The following is a 19,861-nucleotide window of genomic DNA, read 5'->3' as shown; positions in this document are numbered from 1 at the left end:
GAGTTAGGGAGCGCTGCATTTGTGAAAAACTCCCCTCTTCCTAAACCACTAATACCACAGTACTGGCAAAACGGGAGGAGCCGAGTGAAAAACAAGCGCCCCTCATCCCAATCCACCCACACCGCAGTATTGTTTTCTTTTTTTTTTACCCCAAGAATATATTGTATATTATCGGGGCTATTAATACTGTTATCGGGAGGACGTCATAATTCCTAATATCGGACCGATAATTATCGGGCCGATAATTATCGTGCACCACTAGTCTAAACTAAATGCTGCCGTGATGAAACGCCATATCATGGATTATCAAGGATCTGAAACAGTTTGGAGCTCAAAGGCTTTCTCTCTTGCTGGTTATACCACAAGGTGAGTTCCTTTTTACTTCCTGCTTCTTCACACACATGCTCTCCAGTACAGGTTAGCTCTGAGTGTTAGCGATGCTAATGTAAACACCGACCATATTACGTCCAAAAACAGTCGGGCATTGTTTCTGATAGCAACGTTTCTGATTGGGCCGTGGGTCCACATTTCAGATATTACGTCATATCGGACGCAAATCTGGATCAGCTCCGTTGTTCCCCGTTTTTAGAGATTTGGGTACGGAGGAAAAGAGAGAGGGTTTTATTTTCTGACGCTGCGTGAGTTCCCCGACACACCGGGGACACATGGTGATGGAGAGAAGACATCAGAAAGTGCATTTTGCATGATGGGTCCCCTTTAAACTATCATAATCAGCACTTAAAATCATCATGTAATCATTGATACTGGGAGAAATGATTGCAGGGAATATGATTAGGGTCATAACGTGTGCAATAAAAGTCACCACCAATTCAAAAAAGCTTTTTAACTAAACCATTAACATCTAGTATCTGTAGTTTAACATATAAGTGGAAGAATGTAATACATAAGCATATATTAAGGTACATCTGTTTTACTCACATAGGAAGTCATTTTTTCAGTCAACATGTTAGTTTTCTATCATCTAACAAATGATAGGAAACAAATTGTAAGAACATTTTTAAATATGTGGTAAGGGAATATTAACCCCGATCGGTTTGTAAACAAAAAAGTAAATCAAAACTCATTATCTAAATATCTTTTTTTAATTTGAATTATTTTTTAAAGCCAGCTGGGATCTTCCTTTATTCACAACAATCCTAATTTGAGTTTTCTTCACACACACACACACACACACACACACACACACACACACACACACACACACACACACACACACACACACACACACACACACACACACTCACACACACACACACACACACACACACACACACACACACACACACACACACACACACACACACACACACACACACACACACACACACACACACACACACACACACACACACACACACACACACACACACACCTGTTGTGTTTTCACGATGAACTCTCCTCCTGCAGCGTCACTTTCGTCGCTGCAGCTGTGATCCTGAGCGTTCCACTGACAGCGCCACTCACTGGTCACACACGCTATACACCTGCAAACACACACAGTATTAAATACACACACACACATGATTTAAGACTGAGAATGTGTGTGTGTTAATGGTATATCTCACGGTGTGTTCTGGTTCTTCCTGACTGTCGCAGCACAGTTGTAGAAGTGATACTCTCCGGACGTCACCTCGATGTTATCGTTCACTACGACTTTAACTGGGACGGACACGTAGTCTGAAAATAATTAAATCATGCAGTTTATAGGTTTTTAAAGGAATAAGAAAAGAGGTATACATCTACTTATTCTACTATTGGAAAGGAAGTAAATAGGCTTACAGTATTACCCAAAATATTAAATAATTTCTCCATCTTTTTTTAGGTTTAAATGCAATTTCAACTATTAAAAAATGTGATAATTGATAATTTTTTTCACAGTTTTTTCAAACTTACTGGGTCATTTTGAACAAAGACATATACATTGTGTTGCTCCCATAAAAACATGGTAAACATTTTTTTTTGATTAGACATGTTTGTCGTCTCAATGCAAAAAAAAAAATGAAATTAAAACTTAAATAAAAATAATTAAAAAAATAATTAAATAAATTAAACACAAGAAAAATATTTCTTAAATGTAAGTAAATCAAAAAGAAGACAATGAAATCAAATACAAATAATTAAACAAATCGTACTGTCAGAATATATTATCCCATGAATACATTAAAGCGTTTCCTACCCTGCTGCTGGGTGGGGGGGGGGATGTCCACGGGGTCGGGCAGCGCACATGTGACCTTCCTGTCCTCAATCACCACGACCCCCTTGGTCACAAACGTCCCAAATTTACAGTGAAGCCAGTCGGTGGGCTGGAGCGTCGGGAGCGCCGGGATGTGGATATCCACCTGACCAGAGGAAGGACATTAAAGGGGTCTCTTTGTGGTCATTTTGTAGACTTTTTAGGGTCTTGAGTCGTTCTGGTGGTTTTAGGGTTTACCTTGTGGACATTTTGATTCTTTTTATAATTGTTTGTTTTTATTTATGGTCTTTTGGAGTCTCTTGGCTTCCTACGCCGATTTCATTTGAGTCAGATTTGGGTAAAATATGTCAGGTTTCAGAGCAAAAACCTCCAAGTTTCAGGTTTTAAGTTGCAAGTCTTATTCTGTAATGCTGGTTTATTTCTATTTTGAGATGTTTCTATTTTTAAATTGTTTATTTCTACTATTTTAATTTGTTATTATGTTGTTGCAACACATATTTTTCCCAAATTGGGATTAATAAAGTACATTTGATCTTATCTGCAGCCCTTGATGCATCGATGTACCTACAGCCTGTTAGAAGGACAACCCCCAAAGTGAACTCCTTGGACTTCCAGAGGATGTCTGCTTGGAGTGACTCTCTGAATGACTCATCCTTTCCCAGAACAATCAGAGAGTGGAACCAGAAGAAGCTGTCCTTACAGAGTCCTTGGCGTTCTTCCAGCTAATTTTAAAAATACATTCAATGGGGATTATTCACCCCCCACTGAGCGAGACACCTCTGGGTTTTACTCAGATCCATTCATCTTTTTGTAGATTGTAGTCCTTTTGTGTGTCTAATTCTTAGTAGTTTTGCATCTCTTGTGAGTCGTTTAAAGATTCTTTAGGTCTCATTTTGCAATACGGTATATATACCGCAATGTTGAACTGTTTAACAATTAAAAAATGTATAGGAATATCCATGTTTGGCTATTTTTGGCCAATCAATTAAATACTTGACAATGTACTTCATCACTGCAAATCCAATATTACTGAATATGCAACATCGCAAACACTGACCTACAGTGACACCTCCAGGGATAGAGGTCACAAAGCAACGCTAACGAACAATACAATTAACTAATTACTATAAAGGATAACTCTGAGGTACCTGTATCTTCCTTTTTCTGATGAACTACTTCTATATTTTCCTTCAACTCTTTATATATAAACAAATAATGTGCATGTGGACTATAATGTATCTATACAGTGAATGAAACCAAAGTGTACAAATAAGGTCACAAAGTAGAACTAATTATCTTAAAATGGATATGAAACGTTACCACAATAATAATAGTAATAATAGTTAAAAGAAAGTCAAATAAATAATAATAATACAATAATAGGGAGCAGTGTGTGTGTGTGTGTATGTATGTATGTATGTATGTATGTGTGTGTGTGTGTGTGTGTGTGTGTGTGTGAGTGTGTGTGTGTGTGTGTGTGTTAATGAGCAAGAAAAAGATGTGTGTGTGTAAGTAAGAGAAAGATAAATACAAATCCATTCCCTACCGGCTGACCTTGATAAATAGTGTGTTTGACTGTCTGTCTGTGTGTGTGTGTGTGTGCGTGTGTGTGTGTGTGTGTGTGTGTGTGTGTGTGTGAGTGTGTGTGTTAATGAGCAAGACAAAATGTGTGTGTAAGTAAGAGAAATACAAATCCATTCCCTACCGGCTGACCTTGATAAATAGTTTGTCTGTGTGTGTGTGTGTGTTTCGTCATTGTGTGTGTGTGTGTGTGTGTGTGTGTGTTTCGTCATTGTGTGTGTTATGTCATTGTGTGTGTGTGTGTGTGTGTGTGTGTGTGTGTGTGTGTGTGTGTGTGTGTGCAGTAATAATTACTATTCAAACTGAGCTGTTTAAACATCAGCTCTCATTAGTCCTCGCTGACCTCTGCAGGTTTTAATTTCCCCGCTGAAGTTTTAATTTCAAACTTTTTGATCTTCGGTGACGGAGAGAAGCTCCTCAATGAATTCACCGGAGACTTCCTTCCTCCTAAATAAAATGTAAACCTGGAAGAAGTTTTTCCTTTAGAGCTGAAATCCCTCCTTCTTATCAGATTAAAAATCATAAACTAGTCCCGAACTCCCTGATTACGATGCAGCGGATCCGTCAGGAGATTATCTCGTTAGCGGAGGTCAAACTGTTGCCTCAAACCAGCGTCTTCCTCCCAGGATTAACACCAAATTAAATCCAAATGAAAACGTTTAGGAGTGCGAATGTGCATTTTTTCTGTAACTGGGATTAAAAACAATATTGGAAGCATGTTATGATGCATAATGACATTTTAAAATCCCAATAGGCGCGTTCACACCGCAGTACTTTTCCCACTTTAGTTCCGATATAGTTCCGAAATGTCGCGTTCACACCAAAAAGAGCCGGAACTAAAATTAGTTCATGAGAACCTTTTCACCGCCTTTTCCGTCCCTGCTAGAGAGCAGGGACTTTCGTGGGAGAAAAAGGTTCCTATGTCTGATTGGCTGGGAGGATTGCAAACCACGCCCCGTAAAACTCCCAAAAAGTTTTGTGAAGCCGCCATTTTATTATCCTCGAATTAGCATTATTAGCATTAGCATTAGCCCAGCGCAGAAACGCAGAGAGACTAATTTATGGCAACACAAAATAAAACATGGGAGCGGTGGAGATGAGGAGGTGTCGGCGTTCTGGCGATTTACTCGGAAGGCTTCAGTAGAAGCTGCTGGGACTCCCAGCAGCTTCTACTGAAGCCAGTCCCCAACTCCGGGGACTTCCGGCCGGGGACTTCGGGCGGCAGTATACGCCGTGAAGTGGTTTGCGGCCTGCCAGTAAACCCAAAGCAGAAGAAGAAGAAGAAGTGACGTCAGTGGCTTCATTTGCCTAATCCACCCTCAGGGAATTTATTCCGGTGTGAACGCGATCTGTACTCATGAACTAAGTTCTCATGAACCTTTGTGGGAAAAGTACTGCGGTGTGAAAGCGCCTATTGATATAAGCAGAGAAGCTAATTTAAGAGTTAACTGTTAGTCAAGTAGTAAAAAAACTCAAAAAACGTACTTAAAACATATTTCTTTCTAGTTTAGCGTCAGTTCAGAAGTCAGATGTTAACAGGTTTAAATGGAGTGACAGATTGTGTGTTCAGTATGTAGATGAGTGATTTATACAGTCATCAGACATGCAAACATTATGTCTGCACGGTAATTACAATCAGGTCAGACTATAATAAACAATATGCAAATAGAAGAAGGTGAGTGCAACTGTGAAAACTTTGTTTGGAGTTTTCTGTCGGTGTTTAAAACCTTAAAATATATAAACAATAATAACTAAATTAAAGGGGCCTTGTTCTTTTAGGGTTTTTCCCTTTCTTCATATCTCCTTTCCTTGCTCCAGAGTATCCTAAAGGAGATAACCATGGCTCTTATCATGGTTAAGTAATCTTAATTCAAACCTCCTGAAACTCTCTCACTGTGTTGTCAGCAGGTTTCAAACCGGTTCCTAACCTCTGGTGCGTGGACCCTCTAGGGGCCGCCTCGGGGAAGGTTGCTAAAGGAATAACGACATTTGGTGACATTTAGATTTAGATGCTGTTTTGGGGTGAGAGCCAGATGCATACAATCTGAATTATTTCTGCTGACAGTCGCTGATTCAGCTCATAGAAGTGGAATAATGCCGAGTCACTCCCACAAAGTGCTGATCACTCTGATGAGTCACATGTGAGAAACAGCTAAAACACAAGACTGTGTGTCATTAGTGACCTGCTCACGTTACTTTAAAGAGTCCTCTCTTGCTGATGTTCAGGTGTATATCAGTATGTAGTGTCTCTACTTTAAAGAGTCCTCTCCTGCTGATGTTCAGGTGTATATCAGTATGTAGTGTCTCTACTTTAAGAGTCCCTCTCCTTGATGATGTTCAGGTGTATATCAGTATGTAGTGTCTCTACTTAAAGAGTCCTCTCCTGCTGATGTTCAGGTGTATATCAGTAGTAGTGTCTCTACTTTAAAGAGTCCTCTCCTGCTGATGTTCAGGTGTATATCAGTATGTAGTGTCTTCTACTTAAAGAGTCCTCTCCTGCTGATGTTCAGGTGTATATCAGTATGGTGTGTCCTCTACTTTAAAGAGTCCTCTCCTGCTGATGTTCAGGTGTTATATCAGTATGATAGTGTCTTCTACTTAAAGAGTCCTCTCCTGCTGATGTTCAGGTGTATATCAGTATGCTAGTGTCTCTACTTTAAAGAGTCCTCTCCCTGCTGATGTTTCAGGTGTATATCAGTATGTAGTGTCTCTACTTTAAAGAGTCCTCTCCTGCTGATGGTCAGGTGTATATCAGTATGTAGTGTCTCTACTTTAAAAGAGTCCCTCTCCTGCTGATGTTCAGGTGTATATCAGTATGTAGTGTCTCTACTTAAAGAGTCCTCTCCTGCTGATGTTCAGGTGTATATCAGTATGTAGTGTCTCTACTTTAAAGAGTCCTCTCCTGCTGATGTTCAGGTGTATATCAGTATGTAGTGTCTCTACTTTAAAGAGTCCTCTCCTGCTGATGTTCAGGTGTATATCAGTATGTAGTGTCTCTACTTTAAAGAGTCCTCTCCTGCTGATGTTCAGGTGTATATCAGTATGTAGTGTCTCTACTTTAAAGAGTCCTCTCCTGCTGATGTTCAGGTGTATATCAGTATGTAGTGTCTCTACTTAAAGAGTCCTCTCCTGCTGATGTTCAGGTGTATATCAGTATGTAGTGTCTCTACTTTAAAGAGTCCTCTCCTGCTGATGTTCAGGTGTATATCAGTATGTAGTGTCTCTACTTTAAAGAGTCCTCTCCTGCTGATGTTCAGGTGTATATCAGTATGTAGTGTCTCTACTTTAAAGAGTCCTCTCCTGCTGATGTTCAGGTGTATATCAGTATGTAGTGTCTCTAATTTAAAGAGTCCTCTCCTGCTGATGTTCAGGTGTATATCAGTATCTAGTGTCTCTACTTTAAAGAGTCCTCTCCTGCTGATGTTCAGGTGTATATCAGTATGTAGTGTCTCTACTTTAAAGAGTCCTCTCCTGCTGATGTTCAGGTGTATATCAGTATGTAGTGTCTCTACTTTAAAGAGTCCTCTCCTGCTGATGTTCAGGTGTATATCAGTATGTAATGTCTCTCCTGTGACATGTCTCCATGCTTTAATGTTCAGCTGCAGCACCTCTTTTCACCCTCTGTCTGAAACCAGAGCCCAGTCTGCTCTGATTGGTTAGCTGGCCGGCTCTGTTGTGATTGGTCAACCAGCTTAGAGATGTCCCGCCCCTTACGTACAGTGTGTCTCTTACCTGCTGTGTTTTCCTGCAGCTGAGGTTGGGGGGGTCGAAGGCTTTGATCTGAACACACTTCTGATTGGGAGACCACAGCCAGGTGTTGTTGTCCCTCCACCTGCTGCACTCCTTCCTCCTCGTGCACCTGTCCAACAAGCAGAGGGTGAGCAAATCAAACATACCCAAGGGTGGAAGGCACCCATTCGAAATGTTGTTTCATTTTAAAATCAAAAATAGACAAGTGTTTCCTGTAGATATTTAATTGCCCTTTTTACTGCACGGTTAGTGTACAGTTTTATTCTTATGCTGCTGTGTTTATTGTGTTTTTGTAACTCTGGCACAACAATCTCCTTCGGGATAAATAAAGTCCTATCTTATCTGAAGTGTATGGAAAAACTATTAATGTTTATATAGAGCTTTAGAGACTCACTTCCCCTCGAGGACACACCAGCCGCAGTACGGGTCCTTCATGGAGACGCAGGACAGACAGTCTGTCTTCAGGTGGCAGGACTGCACCGGCACCTTGGAGATCTGCACACAGGAGAGAGAGAGGCTTTTATTGTGAAAATCTCAGACAATTCCTGTTGTCTCTGTTTTCGGCAGAGATGGCAAAAGTACACACATCCTTTCCTCAAGTACAGATACTCGTGTTTAAAAATACTCTGGTAAAAGTAGAAGTACTGACTAAACTTCTTTACTCAAGTAAAAGTAAAGAACTTTGAAATGTACTTCAGTAAAAAGTACCCATAACTAGCAGCTGCTTTAAAGAGTACCTGACCTCCCTTTATATTAATAGAACAATAATGTCATTGTTAGCTAATGAATGTTTCCATGCTGAACAACGGCAACATGACAACGTTTCCATTGGTCCCTCTTCTTTAGAGAAGACCAGGAAATGATGGATACACGGATCGTGTTCAAATCAATAGGCACGCAATGACTCTAAAGAATAATGATCACGCATCAAACACACATTCAGACTAAAGGAACCAGCTGTTTGGAAAATGAGAGAAGTAGAAAGTACAAGTATTTGAGTTCAACATGTAAGAAGTAGAAAGTACAGGTATTTGAGTTCAACATGTAAGAAGTAGAAAGTACAGGTATTTGAGTTTCAACATGTAAGAAGCAGAAAGTACAGGTATTTGAGTTCAACATGTAAGAAGTAGAAAGTACAGGTATTTGAGTTCAACATGTAAGAAGTAGAAAGTACAGGTATTTGAGTTCAACATGTAAGAAGCAGAAAGTACAGGTATTTGAGTTCAACATGTAAGAAGTAGAAAGTACAGGTATTTGAGTTCAACATGTAAGAAGTAGAAAGTACAGGTATTTGTGTTCAACATGTAAGAAGTAGAAAGTTCAGGTATTTGAGTTCAACATGTGAGAAGTAGAAAGTACAGGTATTTGTGTTCAACATGTGAGAAGTAGAAAGTTCAGGTATTTGGGTTCAACATGTATGAAGTAGAAAGTACAGGTATTTGAGTTCAACATGTATGAAGTAGAAAGTACAGGTATTTGAGTTCAACATGTAAGAAGTAGAAAGTACAGGTATTTGAGTTCAACATGTAAGAAGTAGAAAGTACAGGTATTTGAGTTCAACATGTAAGAAGTAGAAAGTACAGGTATTTGTGTTCAACATGTGAGAAGTAGAAAGTACAGGTATTTGTGTTCAACATGTAAGAAGTAGAAAGTTCAGGTATTTGAGTTCAACATGTGAGAAGTAGAAAGTACAGGTATTTGTGTTCAACATGTAAGAAGTAGAAAGTTCAGGTATTTGAGTTCAACATGTGAGAAGTAGAAAAGTACAGGTATTTGTGTTCAACATGTAGAAGTGAAAGTAACAGGTATTTGTGTTCAACATGTAAGAAGTAGAAGTTCAGGTATTTGAGTTCAACATGTAAGAAGTAGAAAGTACAGGTATTTGTGTTCAACATGTAAGAAGTAGAAAGTACAGGTATTTGAGTTCAAAATGTAAGAAGTAGAAAGTTCAGGTATTTGAGTTCAACATGTAAGAAGTAGAAAGTACAGGTATTAGTTCAACATGTAAGAAGTAGAAAGTACAGGTATTTGTGTTCAACATGTAAGAAGTAGAAAGTACAGGTATGAGTTCAACATGTAAGAAGTAGAAAGTACAGGTATTGTGTCAACATGTAAGAAGTAGAAAGTTCAGGTATTGAGTTCAACATGTAAGAAGTAGAAAGTACAGGTATTTGTGTTCAACATGTAAGAAGTAGAAAGTACAGGTATTTGAGTTCAACATGTAAGAAGTAGAAAGTTCAGGTATTTGAGTTCAACATGTAAGAAGTAGAAAGTACAGGTATTTGAGTTCAACATGTAAGAAGTAGAAAGTACAGGTATTTGTGTTCAACATGTAAGAAGTAAGAAAGTTCAGGTATTTGAGTCAACATGTTAAGAAGTAGAAAGTACAAGGTATTTGTGTTCAACATGTAAGAAGTAGAAAGTACAGGTATTTGAGTTCAACATGTAAGAAGTAGAAAGTTCAGGTATTTGAGTTCAACATGTAAGAAGTAGAAAGTTCAGGTATTTGTGTTCAACATGTAAGAAGTAGAAAGTTCAGGTATTTGAGTTCAACATGTAAGAAGTAGAAAGTACAGGTATTTGAGTTCAACATGTAAGAAGTAGAAAGTTCAGGTATTTGAGTTCAACATGTAAGAAGTAGAAAGTACAGATATTTGGGTTCAACATGTGAGAAGTAGAAAGTACAGGTATTTGTGTTCAACATGTAAGAAGTAGAAAGTACAGGTATTTGAGTTCAACATGTAAGAAGTAGAAAATACAGGTATTTGTGTTCAACATGTAAGAAGTAGAAAGTACAGGTATTTGTGTTTCAACATGTAAGAAGTAGAAATACAGGTATTTGTGTTTCAACATGTAAGAAGTAGAAAGTACAGGTATTTGAGTTCAACATGTAAGAAGTAGAAAGTACAGGTATTTGAGTTCAACATGTAAGAAGTAGAAAGTACAGGTATTTGAGTTCAACATGTAAGGAGTAGAAAGTACAGGTATTTGAGTTCAACATGTAAGGAGTAGAAAGTACAGGTATTTGAGTTCAACATGTAAGAAGTAGAAAGTACAGGTATTTGAGTTCAACATGTATGAAGTAGAAAGTACAGGTATTTGAGTTCAACATGTAAGGAGTAGAAAGTACAGGTATTTGAGTTCAACATGTAAGGAGTAGAAAGTACAGGTATTTGAGTTCAACATGTAAGGAGTAGAAAGTACAGGTATTTGAGTTCAACATGTAAGAAGTAGAAAGTACAGGTATTTGAGTTCAACATGTAAGAAAGTAGAAAGTACAGGTATTTGAGTTCAACAGGTATGAAGTAGAAAGTACAGGTATTTGAGTTCAACATGTAAGGAGTAGAAAGTACAGGTATTTGAGTTCAACATGTAAGAAGTAGAAAGTACAGGTATTTGAGTTCAACATGTAAGAAGTAGAAAGTACAGGTATTTTGTGTTCTAGCATGTAAGAAGTAGAAAATACAGGTTTTGTTCAACATGTAAGAAGTAGAAAGTACAGGTATTTGATTCAACATGTAAGGAGTAGAAAGTACAGGTATTTGAGTTTCAACATGTAAGAAGTAGAAAGATACAGGTATTTGAGTTCAACATGTAAGAAGTAGAAAGTACAAGGTATTTGAGTTCAACATGTAGAAGTAGAAAGTACAGGTATTTGTGTCAACATGTGAAAGTAGAAAGTACAGGTATTTGTGTTCAACATGTAAGAAGTAGAAAATACAGGTATTTGTGTTCAACATGTAGAAGTAGAAAGTACAGGTATTTTGTTCAACATGTAGAAGTAGAAAGTACAAGTATTGTTTCAACATGTAAAAGTAGAAAGTACAGGTATTGTGTTCAACATGTAAGAAGTAGAAAGTACAGGTATTTGGGTTCAACATGTAAGAAGTAGAAAGTAAAGGTATTTGTGTTCAACATGTAAGAAGTAGAAAGTACAAGTATTTGTGTTCAACATGTAAGAAGTAGAAAGTACAGGTATTTGTGTTCAACATGTAAGAAGTAGAAGTACAAGTATTTGTGTTCAACATGTAAGAAGTAGAAAATACAGTTATTTGTGTTCAACATGTAAGAAGTAGAAAGTACAAGTATTTGTGTTCAACATGTAAGAAGTAGAAAATACAGGTATTTGTGTTCAACATGTAAGAAGTAGAAAGTACAAGTATTTGTGTTCAACATGTAAGAAGTAGAAAATACAGGTATTTTGAGTTCAACAATGTAAGAAGTAGAAAGTACAGGTATTTGTGTTCAACATGTAAGAAGTAGAAAATACAGGTATTTGTGTTCAACATGTAGAGAAGTAGAAAGTACAGGTATTTGAGTTCAACATGTGAAGAAGTAGAAAGTACAGGTATTTGTGTTCAACATGTAAGAAGTAGAAAGTACAAGTATTTGTTTTCAACATGTAAGAAGTAGAAAATACAGGTATTTGTGTTCAACATGTAAGAAGTAGAAGTACAAGTATTTGTGTTCAACATGTAAGAAGTAGAAAGTACAGGTATTTGTGTTTCAACATGTAAGAAGTAGAAAGTACAGTATTGTGTTCAACATGTAAGAAGTAGAAAATACAGTTATTTGTGTTCAACATGTAAGAAGTAGAAAGTACAGTATTTGTGTTCAAACATGTAAGAAGTAGAAATTACAGGTATTTGTGTTCACATGTAAGAAGTAGAAAGTTACAAGTATTTGTGTTCAACAATGTAAGAAGTAGAAGTACAGGTATTTGAGTTCAACATGTAAGAAGTAGAAAGTTCAGGTATTTTGGTCAACATGTAAGAAGTAGAAGTACAGGTATTTGAGTTCAACATGTAAGAAGTAGAAAGTACAGGTATTTGAGTTCAACATGTAAGAAGTAGAAAGTACAGGTATTGTGTTCAACATGTAAGAAGTAGAAAGTACAGGTATTTTAGTTCAACATGTAAGAAGTAGAAAGTACAGGTATTTGAGTTCAACCTGTTAAGAAGTAGAAAGTACAGGTATTTGAGTTCAACATGTAAGAAGTAGAAAGTACAGGTATTTGAGTTCAACATGTAAGAAGTAGAAAGTACAGGTATTTGAGTTCAACATGTAAGAAGTAGAAAGTACAGGTATTTGAGTTCAACATGTAAGAAGTAGAAAGTACAGGTATTTGAGTTCAACATGTAAGAAGTAGAAAGTACAGGTATTTGGTTCAACATGTGAGAAGTAGAAAGTACAGGTTTTGTGTTCAACATGTAGAAGTAGAAAGTACAGGTATTTGAGTTCAACATGTAAGAAGTAGAAATACAGGTATTTGAGTTCAACATGTAAGAAGTAGAAAGTACAGGTATTTGAGTTCAACATGAAGTAGAAAGTACAGGTATTTGAGTTCAGAAAGTACAGGTATTTGAGTTCAACATGTAGAAGTAGAAAATACAGGTCTTGAGTTCTAACATGTATGAAGTAGTAGAAAGTACAGGTATTTGAGTTCAACATGTAAGGAGTAGAAAGTACAGGTATTTGAGTTCAACATGTAAGAAGTAGAAAGTACAGGTATTTGAGTTCAACATGTAAGGAAGTAGAAAGTACAGGTATTTGAGTTCAACATGTAAGGAAGTAGGAAAGTACAGGTATTTGAGTTCAACATGTAAGAAGTAGAAAGTACAGGTATTTGAGTTCAACATGTAATGAAGTAGAAAGTACAGGTTATTTGAGTTCAACATGTAAGAAGTAGAAAGTACAGGTATTTGAGTTCAACATGTAAGGAGTAGAAAGTACAGGTATTTGATGTTCAACATGTGAGGAGTAGAAAGTACAGGTATTTGAGTTCAACATGTAAGAAGTAGAAAGTACAGGTATTTGAGTTCAACATGTAAGAAGTAGAAAGTACAGGTATTTGAGTTCAACATGTAAGAAGTAGAAAGTACAGGTATTTGAGTTCAACATGTAAGGAGTAGAAAGTACAGGTATTTGAGTCAACATGTAAGAAGTAGAAAGTACAGGTATTTGAGTTCAACATGTAAGAAGTAGAAAGTACAGGTATTTGTGTTCAACATGTAAGAAGTAGAAAATACAGGTATTTGTGTTCAACATGTAAGAAGTAGAAAGTACAGGTATTTGAGTTCAACATGTAAGGAGTAGAAAGTACAGGTATTTGAGTTCAACATGTAAGAAGTAGAAAGTACAGGTATTTGAGTTCAACATGTAAGAAGTAGAAAGTACAAGTATTTGAGTTCAACATGTAAGAAGTAGAAAGTACAGGTATTTGTGTTCAACATGTGAGAAGTAGAAAGTACAGGTATTTGTGTTCAACATGTAAGAAGTAGAAAATACAGGTATTTGTGTTCAACATGTAAGAAGTAGAAAGTACAGGTATTTGTGTTCAACATGTAAGAAGTAGAAAGTACAAGTATTTGTTTTCAACATGTAAGAAGTAGAAAGTACAGGTATTTGTGTTCAACATGTAAGAAGTAGAAAGTACAGGTATTTGGGTTCAACATGTAAGAAGTAGAAGTACAGGTATTTGTGTTTCAACATGTAAGAAGTAGATAAAGTACAAGTATTTGTGTTCAACATGTAAGAAGTAGAAAGTACAGGTATTGTGTTCAACATGTAAGAAAGTAGAAAAGTACAAGTATTTGTGTTCAACATGTAAGAAGTAGAAATACAGTTATTTGTGTTCAACATGTAAGAAGTAGAAAGTACAAGTATTTGTGTCAAACATGTAAGAGTAGAACAATACAGGTATTTGTGTTCAACATGTAAGAAGTAGAAAGTACAAGTATTTGTGTTCAACATGTAAGAAGTAGAAAATACAGGTATTTGAGTTCAAAATGTAAGAAGTAGAAAGTACAGGTATTTGTGTTCAACATGTAAGAAGTAGAAAATACAGGTATTTGTGTTCAACATGTAAGAAGTAGAAAGTACAGGTATTTGAGTTCAACATGTGAGAAGTAGAAAGTACAGGTATTTGTGTTCAACATGTAAGAAGTAGAAAGTACAAGTATTTGTTTTCAACATGTAAGAAGTAGAAAATACAGGTATTTGTGTTCAACATGTAAGAAGTAGAAAGTACAAGTATTTGTGTTCAACATGTAAGAAGTAGAAAGTACAGGTATTTGTGTTCAACATGTAAGAAGTAGAAAGTACAGGTATTTGTGTTCAACATGTAAGAAGTAGAAAGTACAAGTATTTGTGTTCAACATGTAAGAAGTAGAAGTAAGACAAGTATTTGTGTTCAACATGTAAGAAGTAGAAAATACAGTTATTTGTGTTCAACATGTAAGAAGTAGAAAGTACAAGTATTTGTGTTCAACATGTAAGAAGTAGAAAATACAGGTATTTGTGTTCAACATGTAAGAAGTAGAAAGTACAAGTATTTGTGTTCAACATGTAAGAAGTAGAAAATACAGGTATTTGAGTTCAAAATGTAAGAGGTCAAAGTCAAAAGTCGTCAGAAAAATAAGTAGTGGAGTAAAGTACTGATACCAGAAACATGTACTTAAGAACAGTAAAGTATTTGTACTCCACTACTTCCCACCTCTGGTTTTCGGTGTTGTTTATTCACAAAGCACATCAGAGATAATCACATCAACAGGAAATGAACGTCACTCTGAATTACATCAGCGTATGTTTCATGTGTGTTGAGATGAGGAACAGACAGAGTTCAGAGGAGATTTAAATCTGATCCTTCCTGATTCGTTTTGGTGTTTTTATTTTAAATGCCTGCAGAAAGAAAAGGGACACATCTGTGATGCGTTCAGGGACATGTGTTTTACTCTCACAGCTGTGATGCGTTCAGGGACATGTGTTTTACTCTCACATCTGTGATGCGTTCAGGGACATGTGTTTTACTCTCACAGCTGTCGGTTTCAACGACTCAGAGATAAATCGTGTTTTACACCTGAGATACATTTCAGTGCTGCACGTACAAGGGATGTTAGAGTTTTACACAGATACACTGCTCTAGTGTTTTATCAGAATACTTTCTTCAACCCAGGGGAAATTGGGTTTGTAGCTTTTTTTAATATAACATAAATAAAAGATGAATAAATTAAAAAAAGTAATACAAATATTTAAATAAACACGAAAAAGTAAGTAAAATCCAATAAAATGATAAAATATAAGAAATAAAATATATAAAAAATATAATAAGAATGTGCGATAAAATAGATAATAGATAAATACAATTAAAGTTAAAAACAAATGATAATAAAATTCAAAAATTCAAATAGAAATTCAAATTGTATTTAATATTAAATTAACATAAAAATAACAAAAGTAAAATAAATGTAAAATATAAACATAAGAAGTTATTAGTAAGTCACATTATAATGTAATTAAACATCGTAAATCCCTAACTTTACAGTATTTTAGTTTAATATATTTACTTGTAGAGGGAAGATGTGGTTTGGACTTAAATCATGAATCTACCCGACAACAAGAGGAGGAAGAGGCTGCTTCAATAAGTAAATAAGCTCGAGCTTCGTCACTCCACTTGAAAGTGAATCGCAATTCATTCATTTCTAAATCAATAACATCTATTTCACTTCCAGGTTCAAAAGACGGCGGGCGGGAGATGAAAGCGGAGCGGGAAACAAAGACAGAATAAATCAATGGCTGACTCCTGTGCGCTAACGCAGACGGATGTGTTGTCGTAAAAGATCAAACGAGACACAGGGAATAATTATAAGGCTCGTAAAGTGATGGGTTCAATTTTAAAACAGAAGTAAGCACATGACCTTCTTCACAGCGAGGTGATGGATGGAGAGGAATTGTGTGTGTGTGTGTGTGTGTGTGTGTGTGTGTGTGTGACCTTTTTCTCCGTGGTGATATACACGTGTTGCAGGTCGGTATCGAACAGCAGGTTTTTGTTGACTTTCTCCCCGGTGACGTCGCCCGGCGCCCGACCGTAAACCTCGGGGTGAGCGGACAGATGTACCTTCAGCACCTGCAGGGAACACACACACACACACGCACACACACACATTATTAAAAAAATAATATATGTATCAAATAAATAAAATCATATTTGAAAAATAAATAAATAATGAAAATGTAAACAAAATAAAATAAAATCCATAAAAAAGAAATCCATAATAATAATAATATAATAATATAAATAATATCTTCAACATAATGGATTTAAAAACATAATAGAAAAGTTCATACACAATAAAAAAAAATCATTCATCATCGTTTAGTTAAGATTAAATAACTGTTGAGTTTAAACAGGTATCAATTAACTATATAAGTTATATTTCTAGTTTCTAGTTGATACCATAAGGAAACATTAATGTCTAAGATAAATAATTAAACTGTTGTTAAATTGCAAAGACACACAGCTTATGGATAAAGCAACATAAGGAAGTAAGTAATGGTAAATAAAGTCAGTCTCACCTCTCCAGTGGAGGTGCCGAGGAACGCCACAGCGTGCGTCATCTCCACGGCTACAGCCACGGCGGTCATGTGACCTTTACGAGCCAATGGGGGCTCAGATGTCAGGGCGAACTCCGCCTTACTGGCCAATGGGGAGGGCAGGAACTCAGCTCCACATGGATACTTGAGCGTCATGTTGACCTGAAGGAGCAGAGCAGGAATCAGTGCTGAAACACTCAGATTATCCGTCTTTTGATCACGTAAAAGTGAAGAGTTCTCACATGGTTTTTGCTGCTGCACAGCTCCTCAGATTTGGACGAGTACGGTGAATATACGGCGCCCTTTTCGTTGATGATGCCGTTGTGGCTGTAGCACGCTCCGATTATCTCCACCAGCCTTTTGTTGATGGAGCGCAGCGGATACATGCCTACAAATATAAGAGAAACAACATGATTTACACTCAAATATTAAACATCTGAGGCCATGTTGTCTGTTATTCGGCAGCACATCACTCCCACCCTCATCCACCTCCACTGGTTGCCGGTCAAGTCCCGCATATCCTACAAAATCCTCCTCCTTACCTACAAATCCCTCCATGCCCTTGCCCCCCAGTACCTATCGGACATCCTTCACCCACATGCCCCACCCCGGAACCTGCGGTCCTCAGACTCTGGCCTGCTTACCACCCCCCGCACCAAACTGCGAACCTACGGGGACAGAGCCTTCAGTGTGGCAGCCCCCACCCTCTGGAACGCTCTCCCTGCGGAGATACGCAACATCCCCACACTTGAAGCCTTCAAAAGGGCCCTCAAGTCCCATCTGTTTGCCAAGGCTTTCGGCCCCTAAATCGATCTGTTGTTCTGTTTGTCTGTCTTTTGTTTTGTTAGGTTTGTCTTTGCACTATTACTTGTGAAGCGACCTTGGGTCCCCTGAAAGGCGCTATAGAAATCGAAGCTATTATTAATTAGAATGTGTAAAATCAATGCGCAAATCCTGCAAAATCCTCAATTTTACAGTCTTATTTTTATATAAGTCAAATGTGATAATGCTATCGTGTAAGGACGACATAAACATGGGAATATTGGGGGTTTGTATTTGAATAAATCACGCTAAACAAAAGGATATTTACAGATGTGTGTGACCATACTACTGCAGCACCGAGTATACTGTAGGAGAAATGAAACGCCATCATGTTCTGCAGAGCCACTCAGAATAAAAAAACGCAAATTATAGTATTATAAGTCGTACCTTAAAGAATTGGCAACTAATTCAAATGGTCGATAACGGTTGTTTTTGGTACAAATATGGTATTTTGGTGATAAAGTCAGAAAATGTGTTATTTGATCCCTTAATACTGAAAATGTAGCTTCTGTTTGTGCAACATCCTTTAGAGCAGTGGTTCTCAACTGGTCCGGCCTCGGGACCCACTTTTTCCTTTGTGAATAAATTGCGACCCGAAATTTTGAACCACTCAAATCTATTCAACAACAAATCGTGCTGTAATATATACGCCTTGCAGCATACAATATTAATGAAAGTGAAGTACAGTGCATATATCCCTTATATCCCTTCACAGAACTAAAGTATGCTTTTAATAAGGTTTAATGAGATGATGGAATCAAAGCTGAACTACATGCTGAAAACCCAACCCCAGCAGGGGGTCTGGGGAAATATTAACATATAAACTACGCATTCTGATACTCTGAGAAGAAAATAAATAAATCTATTACTACCCGACATATTAATATTGTATGCCATTGTTTGTGTTTCATTTTGTTCTGACAGCTTGCTGCGAGAAGAGTAAAGAGGAGAGAGTCTGTGTGACTTACTTTAGATTGTGGGTAAGGGTAGATAGCTCCCATTGTTCTGTGACCTGTCAGTCATCAAACCGGGGGTCATATTTCATTATGTGTTCATTGTTATCTGAAGTTGTACCCATGGATGTATAAAGAAGAGTTATACCGCAAAGTTATTCTCCGTGGGGACTTCCGGCAACAATCTTGATTCTGATTGGCCAGAAGACTCGACAAAACATCATCAAAGATGTTTAATTGAGAAGATGTTTTCAAAACCGTTTATGGCCTCCGGTACTTCCAGTCCAACGCCTACTGCTTGCACAGAGTTAGAAAATCGGGCCTTCAAAATCAAAGTTTGATTTTTTTCCCAAAAAGAAAATTCTTTTTTTTCAATTTTCTTTTCTTCACTCACACATCTGCGACCCATTCGAAAGGGGTCTGCGACCCACCAGTTGAGAACCACTGCTTTAAATGAAGCCTTCTTATCTTTGCTACCAGACAAACAAACCAAATTGAATACCAGGAACATATTTGCAACAAAAACATTTCCCAAATTGGGATTAATAAAGTACATTTGATCTTATTTCAGCTTCACGATGAGACTCACACATGGCGGAGGTGGAGGGGTCTTCGTCGGAGGTGAAGGTGACGAACAGGACTTTGTCGGAGGCTGAAACCTGTCCGTACTGTCCCGACGCCGTCATATTCTGAGCCAACACGTCTCCTGGAGCTGTGACGTACGCAGCCTGCGAACAAAGACGAGGATAACAAAAGATGTTAGAGATCAATACTGAAATGATGTACAATACATTCAAGCCATTCCAGGTTTAAGAGCATTTTAAATCCACATGATATTGATATTTAGGGGTGAGGTATGAAGTCATCACTGTAAGACAAAATCATGCCATGTAAAAATTCCATAAATGTGGAATGCTGCCCTTTCCTAACAAAATGCTAAAGTGGCATTTCTATTAATTATTCATTCATAATTTTCTGTATTTAATTATTGATTCTACATTTGTTTTGCTTTTACTTTTATTTAAAGATGTTGTTTTGAGCATCAGGACTGTTTGAGGCATATTATAGCTATGTGATTAACATGATGATCCAGCCTCTATGGAGAGAGACATCAAGCATGCTCATTTCTGACGTGGAGCTAATCTGAAGTAAACATTGAATACTGCTT

The 19,861-nt window shown here is 37.2% G+C and overlaps 1 protein-coding gene across 1 annotated transcript in view; it reads right to left on the bottom strand.

Moving 5' to 3' along the window:
- Positions 1 to 19,421, bottom strand: part of LOC117535449 (plexin-B2-like) — a gene marked incomplete at both ends in the record, with an annotated part of 41,369 nt that extends 21,948 nt beyond the window's left edge. The window contains 9 exon segments of the mRNA XM_034199904.1: positions 1,394 to 1,505; positions 1,587 to 1,698; positions 2,198 to 2,360; positions 7,529 to 7,655; positions 7,941 to 8,041; positions 16,317 to 16,451; positions 16,901 to 17,080; positions 17,161 to 17,306; positions 19,283 to 19,421. Of these exon segments, the coding sequence (XP_034055795.1) occupies positions 1,394 to 1,505; positions 1,587 to 1,698; positions 2,198 to 2,360; positions 7,529 to 7,655; positions 7,941 to 8,041; positions 16,317 to 16,451; positions 16,901 to 17,080; positions 17,161 to 17,306; positions 19,283 to 19,421 (1,215 nt within the window).
- Between the last annotated feature and the right edge of the window lie 440 nt (positions 19,422 to 19,861).

This window comes from Gymnodraco acuticeps, unplaced genomic scaffold (assembly GCF_902827175.1).
Source record: "Gymnodraco acuticeps unplaced genomic scaffold, fGymAcu1.1, whole genome shotgun sequence".
In the NCBI taxonomy this organism is placed as follows: domain Eukaryota; kingdom Metazoa; phylum Chordata; class Actinopteri; order Perciformes; family Bathydraconidae; genus Gymnodraco; species Gymnodraco acuticeps.
The sequence above is the reverse complement of the archived record's forward strand: the minus strand, read 5'-3'. Positions and strand labels throughout refer to the sequence as shown.